Here is a 14,836-nt window from a genome sequence, read left to right as displayed (position 1 = left end):
TAAAAATAAAATTTCGTTAAAAAAGAAAAAAGAAAAAGGGGGCAAGAGTTTGAAAGCCCGAAAAAAGTTTAATTTTTATATTTAAGTTTGGGAATTTTAATTTTTTTTTTCTGTTTAAACAAAGCAACCAAGCATATGCCCCCCAAATTATATCAATAATTTGCGATTTTTTCCTTTTCGAAAATAAATATAATTTTTTAAATAAAATTACTTACGATAAATTATTAACATTACACATTCGATTGTCATGTCTCGATTATTACAACTTTTTAATTTGTTTATGTAGTATGAAAATTTTAAAATCATGATATTTAAATACGAGATTTTATTGATATCTATTAACATGATTTTATTGAGAAATTTTTTTTTATATTGAGAGTACAATTATGATATTGTTTCAGACTACAAAGATGTAATGTAAAATGGATGCACTATTTGCCGGACTTGAGCATGGATCCGAGACTTATTTATCTCGGGTAAAGAAATTACAAAAAAAAAAAACAATTAAATCTACATAAAGAATTTAGGAAAATTGCAGTGCCCTTACCCGAGCCACTATTTAACAGACTAATAAACATGCATAATTAAACTTGATAACAACAATAAAACAGCGAAAAGCAAGAAAACTAAATCATCTTACAACCCATTAAGAACTTCAATAATTCGACTTAAAATTTAAAAAAAAAATTGGGACTTTGCAGATTTTAGACTAAAAGTTAACTAACAATCAAATAGTGCGACAACTAAATAATCACTTTGAGCCTCATTTTAATTCACATTCACAAATCTTCATAATGACTTTATATTTTCGTCTTTCTCCCCGCCTGAAGATAGAGTTTTACTATGGGATTAGGGTTTTTAGTAAATATAAACCAACCACCTGCTCGGGTTTTCATAAAAATTAAAATTAAAATTTTTTATCATCAATAAATCAAACACAACAGCGGATATATCAAGTTCCATAAGGTCTATTGGTACACACTTTTCTTCGACGACGTCGGCTTGCCTATGATTTTGTTTTTTATTGTCTTTCTTTTGAAGACGAGAATCATGTGGTTCGGTTTGCCACATTTTTAGCAATTTTTATTGAATTTCTTGGTTTTCTCTTGTTTCTTGTCATTGTTTGGGTGCTTTCTCTTGTAACTAGCACTTGATCTTGCTAGATTGGCTTTGGATTCAGCCTCTGCCATTTTTTATGTCTTGGCTTCGGTGTTTTGGTTGTCTTCCTCGATTCGAAGTCTCACAATCAGATCCTTGAGTTTTAATTCTTTACGTTTGTGTTTCAGGTAGTTTTCAAAATCTTTCCACAGATACGACAATTTTTCAATGACTGCAGCGACTTGGAAAGATTCATTCACTTGACTTTTTAAAATTTTATGAAAATCTATTTTGAATACCACTAGACTTCTATAAATTATGCAAAAATCTTAATTGAATACCTCTAGACTTTCGAAATATTCAAAAGTCATTAAAAATCAATAAATCTCATACATTGAATATACTCCGCGCATGATAAACACTGTTTGGTGAACGACTCCACCAACACAACCGTTGCAGTTCAACTTCCAATAAACAACCACAAAACCAGCCAAACTACGTTCTCTATATAAGTAATAAGGCAATGTTCTTCATCCTCCATCACCATTACTCACACTCATCCACCAAATTCTTAGCAAATGGCAAGCAACAAGCAGCGGGAAGATCTCCGTGCGAACGCAGAAATCGTCCATGGAGCTGAGGAGTGCTACAAGCACTCACTAAAGATGCTGGAAGAACTGGGATTTCCAAGAGGCGTGCTCCCACTCAAGAACCTCGAAGAGTGTGGCCTAGTGCGTGAAACCGGGTACGTCTGGATGAAACAGAAGTCCCCATACGAGCATTTCTTCGCAGGGACTAATAGTGTTGTTAGATATGACACAGAGGTGACTGCATTTGTGGAGAAAGGCAAGATGAAAAAGATGAGTGGTGTTAAAAGCAAGCAGCTTCTTCTGTGGGTACCGATAGTCGAAATGAGCATCGACGAATCCGCGGGGAACAAGATTTACTTCAAGACTCCAATGGGAATTGGGAGGTATTTTCCTATTATTTCTTTCATGGATGAAGAGGAGAAGCACCTGCATTTGGAGAAAATATGTGAATCCATTGAGGCTTAATTACGTTTCACCACATATTTATCCAATTATTTGTGTTGAATTTTATGCCATGTCTTGGCAATAGCAATTTTTACGTAACTTATGAGTTAAGAATGAAAGTTCGAATGAGTCTTGTGCTTATCAATATCTGAATTATGCTGCAAATTCCATTCTACAGAATGTGTGAGAATGTCACAATTTCAAAAAGATTTTTTTCTATTGAAGATTTTTTTAAAAAAAATATAATTTATGCGTTCAACTGTGAGATACAAAATTCATCGTCATCGAGCATTTCAAATACATATTTATGAACATGACATATGCATGAGCCTAGAATGAAAGTTTTACTAGATTTACAATTCTATTTACACAAAAATTCTACGATCTCATGGGTCAATTTCGTGAGAAATATATCTTATTTGGATCACGCATGAAAAGTATTATTTTTATGTCAAAAATATTACTTGTTATTATAAATATGAGCAGAGTTGTCTGTGAAATCGTTTCACAAAAGATCTAGTATTCTATTTAGGATTACCTTCAAGCAATAGTCGATTTAGGAGATGATTTTCCACTCTAGTTGGATGACACCTAACACTCTAAAACTGAACTTCATTCCTCACTCCATGAAAGGAACTAGGTAGAGTGTTGTCCGAGAAATGACGCATATTTTTGTTACAATTTTTTTAAAAAATTTAATTATAATTATAATTTTATTTAAACTTTTATATGTCAATTTAATTTATATAGATATAGATAATTATAAACAATCGATCAATTGATGATGTTAAATATTCAAATTAATTCTAATAAAATTTTAAATTAATTAGATATATAAAAAGTAATATATGATTTATCGTTCTACATTTATAATTTGGTACTTCATGAATTAAAAAATTATCGTAAATAACAATAAATATGCTTACATTGTTTTCTTAGATTAAAAGTTTATATAATGGTTAATTTGAATATCAGTTTCGTATTTGGTGGAAAAGATGCATCACTTTGGTTCAAAATTTGCTCTAAAACTTTCCGATTAGTCCATCCGGACAATGTAACCGAATGCTGGTATCTCATATTGCATCAATGGCTCCAACATGAGTTCAAGTTCGAGACTTGATTATAACAAATATAACAAAAAAAAAACTCTTATAATGGATTCCTAAATGATAACGTTTCATAGAACAAGTAGTGTATAGATTTGTCATTTGAAACTAGCAAATTTAAAGAGGATTTATCCACACATGGCGCACATGGCTCATGTTGAATTTTTCGAAAAAATCAATTTCACCAAATCCATACGACAACCTTGTCAACAAAACCTGCACAGGTGAGATAAAAGCCAAATCTACTCATATATATACCCTCATGCCATCTCAAGAAAGACATGAAGAATGAAAGATGCATGTGAATGTTAATACAAAATGAAGTTCTACAGCATTTATCATTACACTACAACACACTTTGCACGACACTACCGAAGTAAAGCGTGAGTTTTTACATAAATTGTAGGTCAATAGGCCTATCAAACTCATAACTCAGTTATCTGTTTATCCTCTCAAGCGAGAAATCAATTCATCCTGTTAACAGAGATGAAAGCAAGAGTGCCGTAAATAAAATTGAAGTCGCTGCATTGTATGATCTTTCATCACACTGGGACAAAAGGTATGGGAGCTACAAGTTGAATACAATAGAACTTGCCTTTTTCCCTTTTGGTGAGAGTCCTTTCTCCTTGAGAAGAGCACGGAGTCTTTCTACTGTCAAGTTCTGCAGATTTTTGTCCACCACTTGGGAAGATCCCTCTACATATACGAAAATGTGCATCATAGTAATTTAGTCACAACAAAATAATTAAAATAAATGATAAACTATTGAAACAGAATGCACTCACTTTCTTCAGCCATTCCACATAAATTATAAGAGGACAAATTCAAGATTATTACACAGTACTTGAATCAAGGAAGGTCATTGCTTTGTGCATCGTGGGCTCCCTTCTCTTTTCTCAGATCTAACCAAATAGAGAGTTGGTTTCCCACTCAAATCTTAACTCATTAGATGCTTTCGAGCTTGTATCTTTGTTTATTCTCACATGGAATGGTCAACAAGCGAAAATATTGCCAGCAGTGTTGTTTGCTTCGACTTAGAAGTACGAACTTAAACAAAGAAGATGTGGTTTTTCAAGGCACTGTCTAATCAAAAAGCTAAAGTTCTTTCGCCCTCTACTGATATCAAACTTGGGTTCACCTGCAGCTTGGCCCAATCCACACACGTAAGATCAAGGAAAATGGTGGAATCACCACAGTTACACTTTCTACAATTATATGATTCTTCATCTTATATGAAGCTCAAATTATGAAGCCAATGCTTGCCCAGACTCATTCAACTAAGCTTAAATACTGTCTCACATTTGAAGAACATCCAAGAACTTTCTTTGTCCTAAGAATTAGATAACACGCACTCCCTAAGAGTGCATAGAGATAACACGCACTCCCTAAGAGGTGAAGATTCGGGAGTCGTAACAGTTTCATAATGTTCGGTTAATAAGCTGTCAAAAATAATATGATAAATATTTCACCTTGCAAAGAACCTAGCTGAGAGCTGGACATTGCCCTCTTCCCTGCAGCCTTACCATCCAAAGCTCTATCAGCAGACCTGACAAGACGAGGAAGAGCGCAGGAACCAAAGGGTTACAAAGAGATTAATATAATAGTAGGGATATAGAACCTACTCACACTGCTATCACCCTAGTAAGATGGATTCATCACCTTTTCTTAGAACTCTGACCTGCAGCTGGACTTTTTCCATCTTTTACAGAAGAAGCGGCCTTATTCTTCAGCATAAGAGACCTAATCAGTATATTTGTCTGGTTTGTTTTTATGAGTTGGTCCTCTGATACAACAAGATCAAGGTGAGATATTCAATCTTCCAAATTATCTATCAACATGTTGGTACATACACAAAGTAAAATCTTCCAAGTACAACTATAAACAGCCTAATTGTCAGAGGCTGGCCATGCCAAGTTATTTGATTGGCCACAAAAAAGTAAACATGCTTTTACAGGTCCTAGCATCAAATAGCACCATAAAAGATACATCGACCATCGTGTAAACATTTTATAGGCAGAAAGACCGATTGCAAACTGTTCTTTGAGAAAAAGGATGATCATATCCGAAATACATAATAATTAGCACTACAACATTTATCTGCAGAACCTAAACATATTAATCATTAAAATATGTAACAAAGAACCTGGAGGTGATGTATCATGATCACAAACATATACCCGCATTCCACCCTGCAGAATTGCCAACTTGTAAATAACAAAACAAATGCGAAAAGGTATGGATATATTTCCAGGGAATTCAATGAACATTAAATATAGGCCTTTCCCATATATTTACAGAAATAAATAAGCAACGACCGAAAGATACCAGAAAAAGCACATATATTTGAGAAAAATAACACTCCAGTTTTCATTAGCTTTCAAATGATATTTAGAATATAAGAATTCAGGATACAATTTGAGAGTGTCTAACAGTCTGAGATTCAAGAATATTGGGAAAATTTCTGGTAGTCCCTTTTGATTCAATCGTTTTTAACACTTATTTTCAGCCACATGTTTCATTCATAACACAGAATCTCAGACGTGTTCAGATCTCAGCAAGAAACATTGGCTTGTTCAGGTGACATCACATGCCTAAACAAATTCAACATGTGTTTGAACTCCGAGATCAACATATCTGCAACATTTATTCATCACATGGCAAGTTACCAACAAGTACTAGCTTTGAAAGGCTAAGTCCATTTACATAAACTGTCACGGAAGATCAAGTTAAGAAATCCGTAATTACCGCCTTCTTTCATTATTGTCTCCCAGTGGAATGCTGCCCCATCTGCAGTACCAAATACATTGTTGATTTTCATCCTTTTAACATTCCCCAATATACACAGTGTTTCTTTATGAGAGTCGGTGACCTCAATTCATGAGTCATGACTCAGATATTTTTCCAGAACCAATCCCCATTTTCTTCTCGTAGCTAACTCAAACTAAACACATTGCTTAATTGCCGATAACTGCATTCAACTTGGTCAGATTTCACATTTTGTCGGCATAATGCACGTTACTTGCTCAAATACCAAAGGTTGAAAAACCTTTAAAGTTCCCAAAATTTACCGATCCAGACCAACACTATGAAGATGAATCAGTAGCATATGCATCAAAGACTTAGTAATACATACAATGAAGCAACCCTCTGTTAAAAAAAAATAAATTTAGGGTTTTAGAAAAAAAATTGTACCGGATTGGAGGAAAAGACCGTGGAGGAAAAGAGTCCCCGAGATGGGAGGTTGGCCAGAAATTCGGTGGCTTTGCCGCCGGAACCAGTGGCAGTATTGCCTGAATCGGGCGGCGAAGGTGCGGCGCAACCACCATCCATTGCGCCTTTTAATTTCACAGTAAGTTATATTATATTTCTATAAATAAATGTTTAATAACAATGTTAGAGAGTAAAAGAGAAGTCCTGCGATATTCTGACAGGGGAGGAAGCCAGGCGGGTATATATACGTTGAAAATAACCCTAATTTTTTTTTAATTTTTTTTTATTGATTTTTTTTTATTGATTTGGCTGGTTTTATTACTATCAATCTTAAACTCCAGAATTCAAGATCTCGTCTCAAAATTTTTTTAAATATTCAAATCTCGTCTCATATCTAAAACAACTGGAATAATTTTGATTTTGTTTATCCTTTGTCAAATTAGTTTCCGTTTTTGTCAAGACTACGTTTGCTGAGCAGTATACGATATTGATAAACACATTCGATAACGAACTCAAAAATTATAGTAAGGGTATATTTGAAAGTAATATAATAATTATATATCTAGAAATTATTAAACAATACAATATAATAAATTATATTAAAATTATATATAATGAAAAAGTTAATATAATTTATATATATACGACAAAAAAGTGATTACATTGTATCGTTTAATGAAGTTGTATCATACAATTAATGAGAATGTTTGCTTTAGGTGTGTAAAGTTTGGAATTTAATGTGCTAAGTAAAAAATTTATATAAGTTTAAAACACAAATTATGATGAGCTAAAGTCCAACACTGACTTAACTAGATCCGTCTTTGGATATAATGTTTATAGTTTTGTGTTATTATACGATCAAAACTAAAAAAATTCTTATCTATATCTTTCAGTTTACTACATCATTCATTGTTTGAACCAAATATTATCCTCAGTGTGGGTCTTATGTGAGATCGTCTCACGGATCTTAATCTGTGAGACGGGTCAACCTACCAATATTCACAATAAAAAGTAATACTCTTAACATAAAAAGTAATACTTTTTCATGGATGACCCAAATAAGAGATCCGTCTCACATATATGACCCGTGAGACCGTCTCACATAAGTTTTTGCCTATCTTCAGAAGTAATTATAACTCATAAAATTTATTATAATGATAACTTATAAATACACAAGATATGTTTTACGAATAATATATTTTATCTTCTAGAAAAAGGATATTTATAAATTCAAGGTAAAATGAAGTTGAAAATGATAAAATCCACATGGTCTCGGATTTATTACACCAAAATATTTTATATATTGTGTTAATCTAATTTAATATGTCTTCTTATAGATAAAATCAATAATTTGAGAAGATGTTAGGATTAAATTATACTTTTTGTAGTGCATTTTTTGTTAGAAAAGTCAATCAAAGTAAAACATATTTTAAAAAAAAATAAATAAAGTGTTATTTTTTAAAAAATATAGCAATTGATTAAAAAAACAATTTTTGAAAACACTTATTAAATGCTTTATGTTAGAAATTTAGATTTTGCTTCTATTTCTACATTTTATTTTTAAAAAAATAATTTTCAACATTTATACAAACACCTAAATCACTTATGCTTTATATGATAAAAATATATTAAAAAATTAGAATTATTTAAGCGTTTTTTAAGTTACAACTTCTATATTCAAACAAATAATTAATATATTAGATTACAATAACATTAGATTAAAATTTTGGAAAGTAGACCAAAACTTGAGGACGAAAAATAAAAATTCTAAGCTTAAAAATAATTAATATTTGTATTTATAGTCCAAATAATTTCAAGATTAAAAAAATGATAATTTTAATTAAAAATCCGTTCAAATTTCCTGTTGATTGTGTTCAATTTTAGCATTTTTATTATTCACATTTAATCAAATAGTAGGTCTTTCATAAAACGGTCTCACAGATCTTTCTTCGTGAGATTGATCAATCATGTTCATATTTACAATAGAAATTAATACATTTGACATAAAAAATAATACTTTTTCGTGGATGACCATATAAAATATCTGTTTCACAAAATTGACATGTGAAGTAGTCTCACATGAGTTTTTGTATTAATTCAAATAGCTTGGAGTGTTATCATCGAGATTTCGAATTTGAGAGGAGGTGCCTAAATCTAATATCAAATTTAAATCAGATTTCACTACTGAAAAAAGTTCAATTCCACACTTAAGATTTCAAATTTGAGACGAGGTGCCTAAATCTAATATCAAATTCAGATCCGATTCCACCGCTGGAAAAAGTTAAATTCCATTTTATTATTCATAATTTCAATCAATCAGATAGTTAAAATCTTATTTTTAAATCGAAATCCCTCGACCAAAAACATTCATATTTTCTGTTTGTTAGTTGGAACAGCCAACAACCATCGGCTCGAAGCTCGGACTTTGTTTCTTCCTCAGTTCATAATCAAAGGTTTCCAGTGGTAAAGCTCAGAATCTTATGCTGTTAAATTTCTTTCCTTTTCCTAATTTGTTTCTGTTTTTTGGAAGAGTAATTCGCTCTAGTCCTTCGCCGGCTGAGTTATGGATATTTCCGTGCCATCGGAAAAAATTCAAAGCAGCTTGAGGTTTGCTTGTTCGCTCACAAATTCAACAAACTTCAAGAAAAATTCCTACTTTACGAGTATTTTTCATTCGATAAGAGAAAACGCAGAGCACCCGTTTCCCAATTTCGGTGTTCTATGTTAGATCATGGATTAAGACCTCGACCTATGCCTAAACCTTTCAAAAGAGCTGAAAAGATTTTCACGGAAGATAAAGAAAACATTTTGGAAGATAACCAGATGGTGAATTCAAGTTCTTGTTCTGGTATTTGTGGTCAAATTGAGAAGCTTGTTTTGTGTAAAAGGTACCACGAGGCTCTTGAATTGTTTGAGATTTTGGAATGCGAGAATAGTTTTGATATTGACAATAGTAGTTATGATGCACTGATAAGCGCTTGCATTGGACTGAGATCGATAAGAGGTGTCAAGCGGGTGTTTAGTCATATGCTTGATTCCGAGGTTGGTCTGGATTTATATATGATGAATAGGGTGTTGGCGATGCACGTAAAATGTGGTATGATAATTGATGCGCATCAATTATTTGACCATATGCCAGAAAGGAATTTGGTTTCTTGGAACACGATGATCTGCGGACTTGTGGATTCCGGTAACTACATAGGTGCATTCAGGTTGTTTTTGATGATGTGGGAGGAGTTCTCAGATGCTGGGTCTAGGACATTCCCAACCATGCTTCGAGCATCTGCTGGCCTGGAACTGATTGGTATTGGACAGCAGTTGCATTCCTGTGCTTTGAAGATGTGTGTGAGTAAGGATATTTTTGTATCGTGTACATTGATTGACATGTATAGCAAGTGTGGTAACATTGAGGATGCGAGATTTGTGTTTGATGAGATGCCGGAAAAAACCACTGTAGGATGGAACAGTATTATCGCGGGTTACGCATTTAACGGGTTTAGTGAAGAAGCTTTGGGCATGTACTATGAAATGCAGGATTGTGGCACCAAAATGGATCATTTTACTTACACAAATATTTTAGCAGTTTGTTCAAGGCTAGCCTCATTAGAACATGCCAAACATATTCATGCTGGTTTAGTTAGAAATGGCTTCGAGTCAGATATGGTTGCTAATACTGCACTTGTGGACTTCTATAGCAAATGGGGAAGGATAGCAGATGCTCGAAATGTCTTTGAAAAAATGCCCCAAAAAAATATCCGGTCTTGGAATGCCTTAATATCTGGATATGGTAATCATGGAAGGGGAGCTGAGGCAGTTGAATTATTTGAGCGCATGGTTCATGAACGAATGGTGCCCAGTCATGTAACTTTTTTGGCAGTTTTGTCTGCTTGTAGCTATTCGGGGCTCTCTGATCGTGGGTGGAAAATATTTGAATCAATGAGTAGGGACTACAAGGTGAAGCCTCGGGCAAAGCACTATGCTTGTGTGGTTGAATTATTAGGCAGAGAAGGGCTCTTGGATGAAGCTTTAGCATTTATAAGAAATGCTTAGTTTAGACCTACAAAAAACATGTGGGCTGCATTGCTCACAGCTTGTAGGGTTCGCAAGAATTTTGTGCTTGGTAAATATGCAATTGAGCAACTATATGGAATGGAACCAGAAAAGCTCTCTAATTATGTCGTGCTTTTGAATATTTATAATGGTTCTGGAAAATTGGAAGAAGCAGCAGAAGTTGTCCAAACCTTGAGGAAAAAAGGCATGAGTATGGTGCCTTCTTGTACTTGGATAGAAATAAAGAAGCAGCCGAATGTTTTCTATACCGGAGACAAGTCCCATCCTCAAATGAAGGATATATATGATAATTTAGATTACGTCATGCTGCAAATCTCACTGCGTGGATATGCTCCCGTGGCAAATAATATGCTTCCGGATGTTGATGAAAGAGAACAGTTGATGATACTTCATCATAGTGAAAAGCTAGCAATTTCGTTTGGGCTTTATTAATACTCCTAGTTCAACTCCTTTGCAACTTGTCCAGAGCCATAGAATTTGCAATGATTGCCACAATGCTATCAAACTGATTGCCTTGGTTAGCAAACGAGAAATTATTTTCAGGGATGCTAGTAGATTCCATCGTTTTAAAGATGGCAGCTGTTCTTGTGGTGATTACTGGTGACATGCATTTTCCTAATTTTGTAAAACAGCGAGACAAATAGCTTCTTGTTTTTTCAATATGATTGTGGAACATAAATTATTTGATTATACGATTCTCCACACTAATTTTGTATCCTCTGGGAATGAATCTTCCTTAACCATGTTCTTTGGTCACTTCTGGTTGTAGCTGAGTAACTGGGGATGATGTAGGTTGTCATTTTTGCAGGGTTTCAACCTTAATTCCGTCATTAATTGTGTTGTTTATGGGTATAACTATATTTTTCCCTTCCGTGTATCTTTATTTGTCCTTGTTTTTATATCTAATTACGTAGACATAATTTTTTCACAAATTATTCAAAAAATAAATATTATTTCACAGTTTATATATCATTTCAAACAATCATGATTTAATTTATCCAATCTTTTCTTTGTTTGATTTTTGAATTAATTCAATATCTTTTTCATCTTTTTTAAATTTTTTTAAAAGTTTTTTCTGCTTCTTTTTTTATTAAATTCAACAATCTCATTATCATATCTGATTTTCATATTTTTTCATTATTAGATTTGACGTTGATTAATCTCTTTGATACTTATCTTGTTTTTTTTATTTGAGTCGTTCACATTTCAGGTCTTACTTTATTTTATTTTATTTTTTTGAAGTCTCACCTTTATTATTCTTTCACAAGACAAATTACAAACATTACAACCTCAAAACTGGTTTATGTTGCCTTATATTTTACGTATGTATCACTCTAAATCAAATAATGATAATTGAAGTTTTTCCTTTAAAAGTATTAGATAATTATGTCTCAAAATAATAAAAATCTCAATGAATAAATAATAAATCATCATAAATGAATCAATTATTTAAAATAAGATGATAGAAGTCTATCTTATCATGTCTAAATAAAAATAATAAAAGGTGAAAAGATGAACAATATCTATATAGCAAGTCTAAAGTATAATTTAATTTTTTCTTCTCAGTATAGTTCTATAATATTGAGAATGCTCGATGAATGAACAATTCAATAAGAGAGCTCGGATCGAATAAGAAATTACATTTACTTCGACATCATAATCCAATCATTCATGGGTATTAACTTTGATTTACAATCATGTTTCGAAACAAAATGAGAGGAAAAAGAAAAGAAAGAAGGGAAAACGGTACACCAACAACATATCCAAAAGTGTAATTAGGTGAATTGAAATATGAACTGATCTTAGCAGACTGAAATAATTCATAATTTACATGTCTTAAAAAAAATATGCTTCTTCTAATGTCAAAATATGGACTCTTTTCACATATCTTGGTATTAACCAACTTGTGTCCATTGGCTCATTATAACAGCGAATAAGCAATAGCTAGCAAGAAGATTGAAGGTCATGATCATCATTCAGTGTCATGCCATAACATATCACGAGTACTGATTTATCCTGTCCTCTGATGGGAATCGATCAATATCAGCGGCAATAATGGTGGAAGGAAACTTCAATTCTTTTGCACAGGGACCATGTTTTTATTTTGCACTCAGAAAATATATGCAATTTATTTTTCCATATATACAAGCTGGCGGCTTGTGCCTTTTGTTCTCTCCTTTGAAGATGAGCGTTACGTTGATTCTGTGCAATAAAGTTTTATCCTGCTAGGTGATTTGTTGATTACAGAGAACAACATGAGATCACGAGTACTTGCTTTTGTATTTTGTATGCTCCCTCCCCTAAGCTTTAGCATCAACAGGAATCGAGTCGAGAGAGTATGCAATATTTAGGTCCTCGTGGGCGATGAGGAGCATTAACAGGAATGCTGTACTAAAACTCCGAAAGGCTCCTGGGAATTCCATTGAATGAAAATCAGTTGATCTTGCATGGTTCACATTTGAAATACCATCAATCCATTTTATCTTATTCTACATAGTTTCCCAGGCTGAAGGAGTTGAAAATTATTCATGATGTTGTATTCCTTAAATGATCTTTCTATATTTATGTATTACTATGCATATATGAATTTTTTTGTGATTTCCTTATGTTTAATGTGCCAGAGAGACACAAATTGATTGACACCCTGGAGTTCCCTACTAAGTAAAATTATTGGGGGGTGGATGGGTTAATTGGAGCAAAGTGAACAAGTGCAAAAGCATCCAACCCCATTCATGGAGTGGAGGGGAGACCATTTTTTCACATTCCCTCATCCAGGACAAGTTTTTGAAAGCAGAAGAGAAAGGTGTCTTGCTAGCTGGTTGAATTGTGCTGGATCTCACCAATATGACTAATCCAAAGAGTGATGTGAACTGCTCAAAAAATAGTCACAGGTGATATTCATTTGCTTCTTTTTTTTTTAAATTTTTTTTTTAATTTGGAGGGCCTGAAATTGTTTTATAATGACAGCACCATGACCTTTATCTGAACCAACATGAAGTACGTGCGATGCACGTTGACATTAATTATATATAATATGTATTAATATATATATATAAACTTAAAAATTCAATATCTAAAACTTGTATTATTAGCAAATGATAATAAACAAAACACATGCATATAAAATAATATAGATTGAAACAAATTCAAAAAAATGTTTATCCTTCCACGCACCGTTCGTTAGGGGAAGTAACAAAACAATAGCTTTTGGAGGGCCTGAAATTGTTTTATAAATGACAGTATCAGCACTTTTATCTGAATTATATGAGAGAAAGTTGATGCAAAGTTCATGGTCTCCTTGAGTGGAGGCTCGGAGCTGTCGACAGTAGTAGATTTATTAAAATTATTACATATATGTCAGCATACGTATATGATATAAATTTACATATTATTAAGCGCACTCTCCAAAAAGTTCCAGAATAGATATATAGTGCTCATTCTTGTATTTAGTTTTTTTTTTCTTCACTTTTTCAAAGGGGTGAAAATCCCGTGTACCCTTGATATATATAATTGAACAGAAGTCATGGAAATTTACCACTGGGATAAAATCTGAATTAAAAAATATCGATACTCAAACTTATAAGGCCAAACCATGATGCTAAAAAGCTGATGTATAATTTCAAAACACTCTTGAACAACCTAGAAAAAGGAGGAATGAATAATAAAAGACTACGAACCTTTTCGTAATCCCATAAGGCAATGCTTTTGCGCGAATATCTCGAATTAATTCGTATACTCTCCGTATGTGTATACACAAAGTGATATCACTTGGACAGCCACCACAAAAAAATGTCTAACTAAGTGAAGAAAATGCAAGTAAAAGCTTTGTCATACTACAAACCATTGCAAGAATGGTGTAATACGGCACCTTTTTTAGTCATTCCATGGACCATATATTTAATTTATTTGATATATATTTCAACTATACATAAGTACGTGTAATTTGAAGACTTTGAAATCAATGATAAAGCATATATCCCACTCCTAAACTGTTGCTGCCATGGTGTTATCCACATTTGTAATTTGTCAGTGTTTGAGTCCCACAAAAAATGAAAACTTGCCCACCTTCGAAAGTCCTCTGCCATGTTCTCTGCACTACTTTATACAAATAGTTCATTTTAATGAACAACCTCAAACATTTATCTGTGCCTCAAAAAATTTTAACTTTCTCGAATTTGATCTGGTTAAAGTATAAGTCTTATGTGTTTTGCTATCAGATATGAATTATTATCGCAATTATTCAGTTGATAATGAGATATTTTTGTGAGTTTTTCATATGAATCTAATATATTTGGGCCTTGTTGATTTTACTGTGGA

General features: G+C 32.9%; 2 protein-coding genes and 1 pseudogene across 2 annotated transcripts; 2 read left to right on the top strand and 1 right to left on the bottom strand.

Moving 5' to 3' along the window:
* The first annotated feature begins 1,676 nt into the window (after window positions 1-1,676).
* Window positions 1,677-2,153, top strand: LOC140975013 (uncharacterized). The gene has a single exon (XM_073438501.1). The coding sequence runs from the start codon at window positions 1,677-1,679 to the stop codon at window positions 2,151-2,153; it is 477 nt and encodes a 158-aa protein (XP_073294602.1).
* A 1,310-nt stretch (window positions 2,154-3,463) lies between these two features.
* LOC140975665 (protein LOWER TEMPERATURE 1) lies at window positions 3,464-6,658 on the bottom strand. Its single transcript, XM_073439507.1, has 6 exons — window positions 6,431-6,658; window positions 5,382-5,427; window positions 4,898-5,021; window positions 4,708-4,784; window positions 3,834-3,934; window positions 3,464-3,712 (listed from the first exon to the last, which is right to left on the bottom strand). Exons 1-6 carry the CDS (start codon window positions 6,566-6,568, stop codon window positions 3,683-3,685), a joined length of 516 nt encoding a protein of 171 aa, XP_073295608.1. The 5' UTR covers window positions 6,569-6,658; the 3' UTR covers window positions 3,464-3,682.
* Window positions 6,659-8,783: 2,125 nt separating this feature from the next.
* On the top strand, window positions 8,784-11,379 carry LOC140975664 (pentatricopeptide repeat-containing protein At5g50390, chloroplastic-like; annotated as a pseudogene).
* Window positions 11,380-14,836: the final 3,457 nt, after the last annotated feature.

This window comes from Primulina huaijiensis, chromosome 4 (genome assembly GCF_012295235.1).
Source record: "Primulina huaijiensis isolate GDHJ02 chromosome 4, ASM1229523v2, whole genome shotgun sequence".
Classification (NCBI taxonomy): domain Eukaryota; kingdom Viridiplantae; phylum Streptophyta; class Magnoliopsida; order Lamiales; family Gesneriaceae; genus Primulina; species Primulina huaijiensis.
This window is presented reverse-complemented; position numbering and strand designations above follow the sequence as displayed.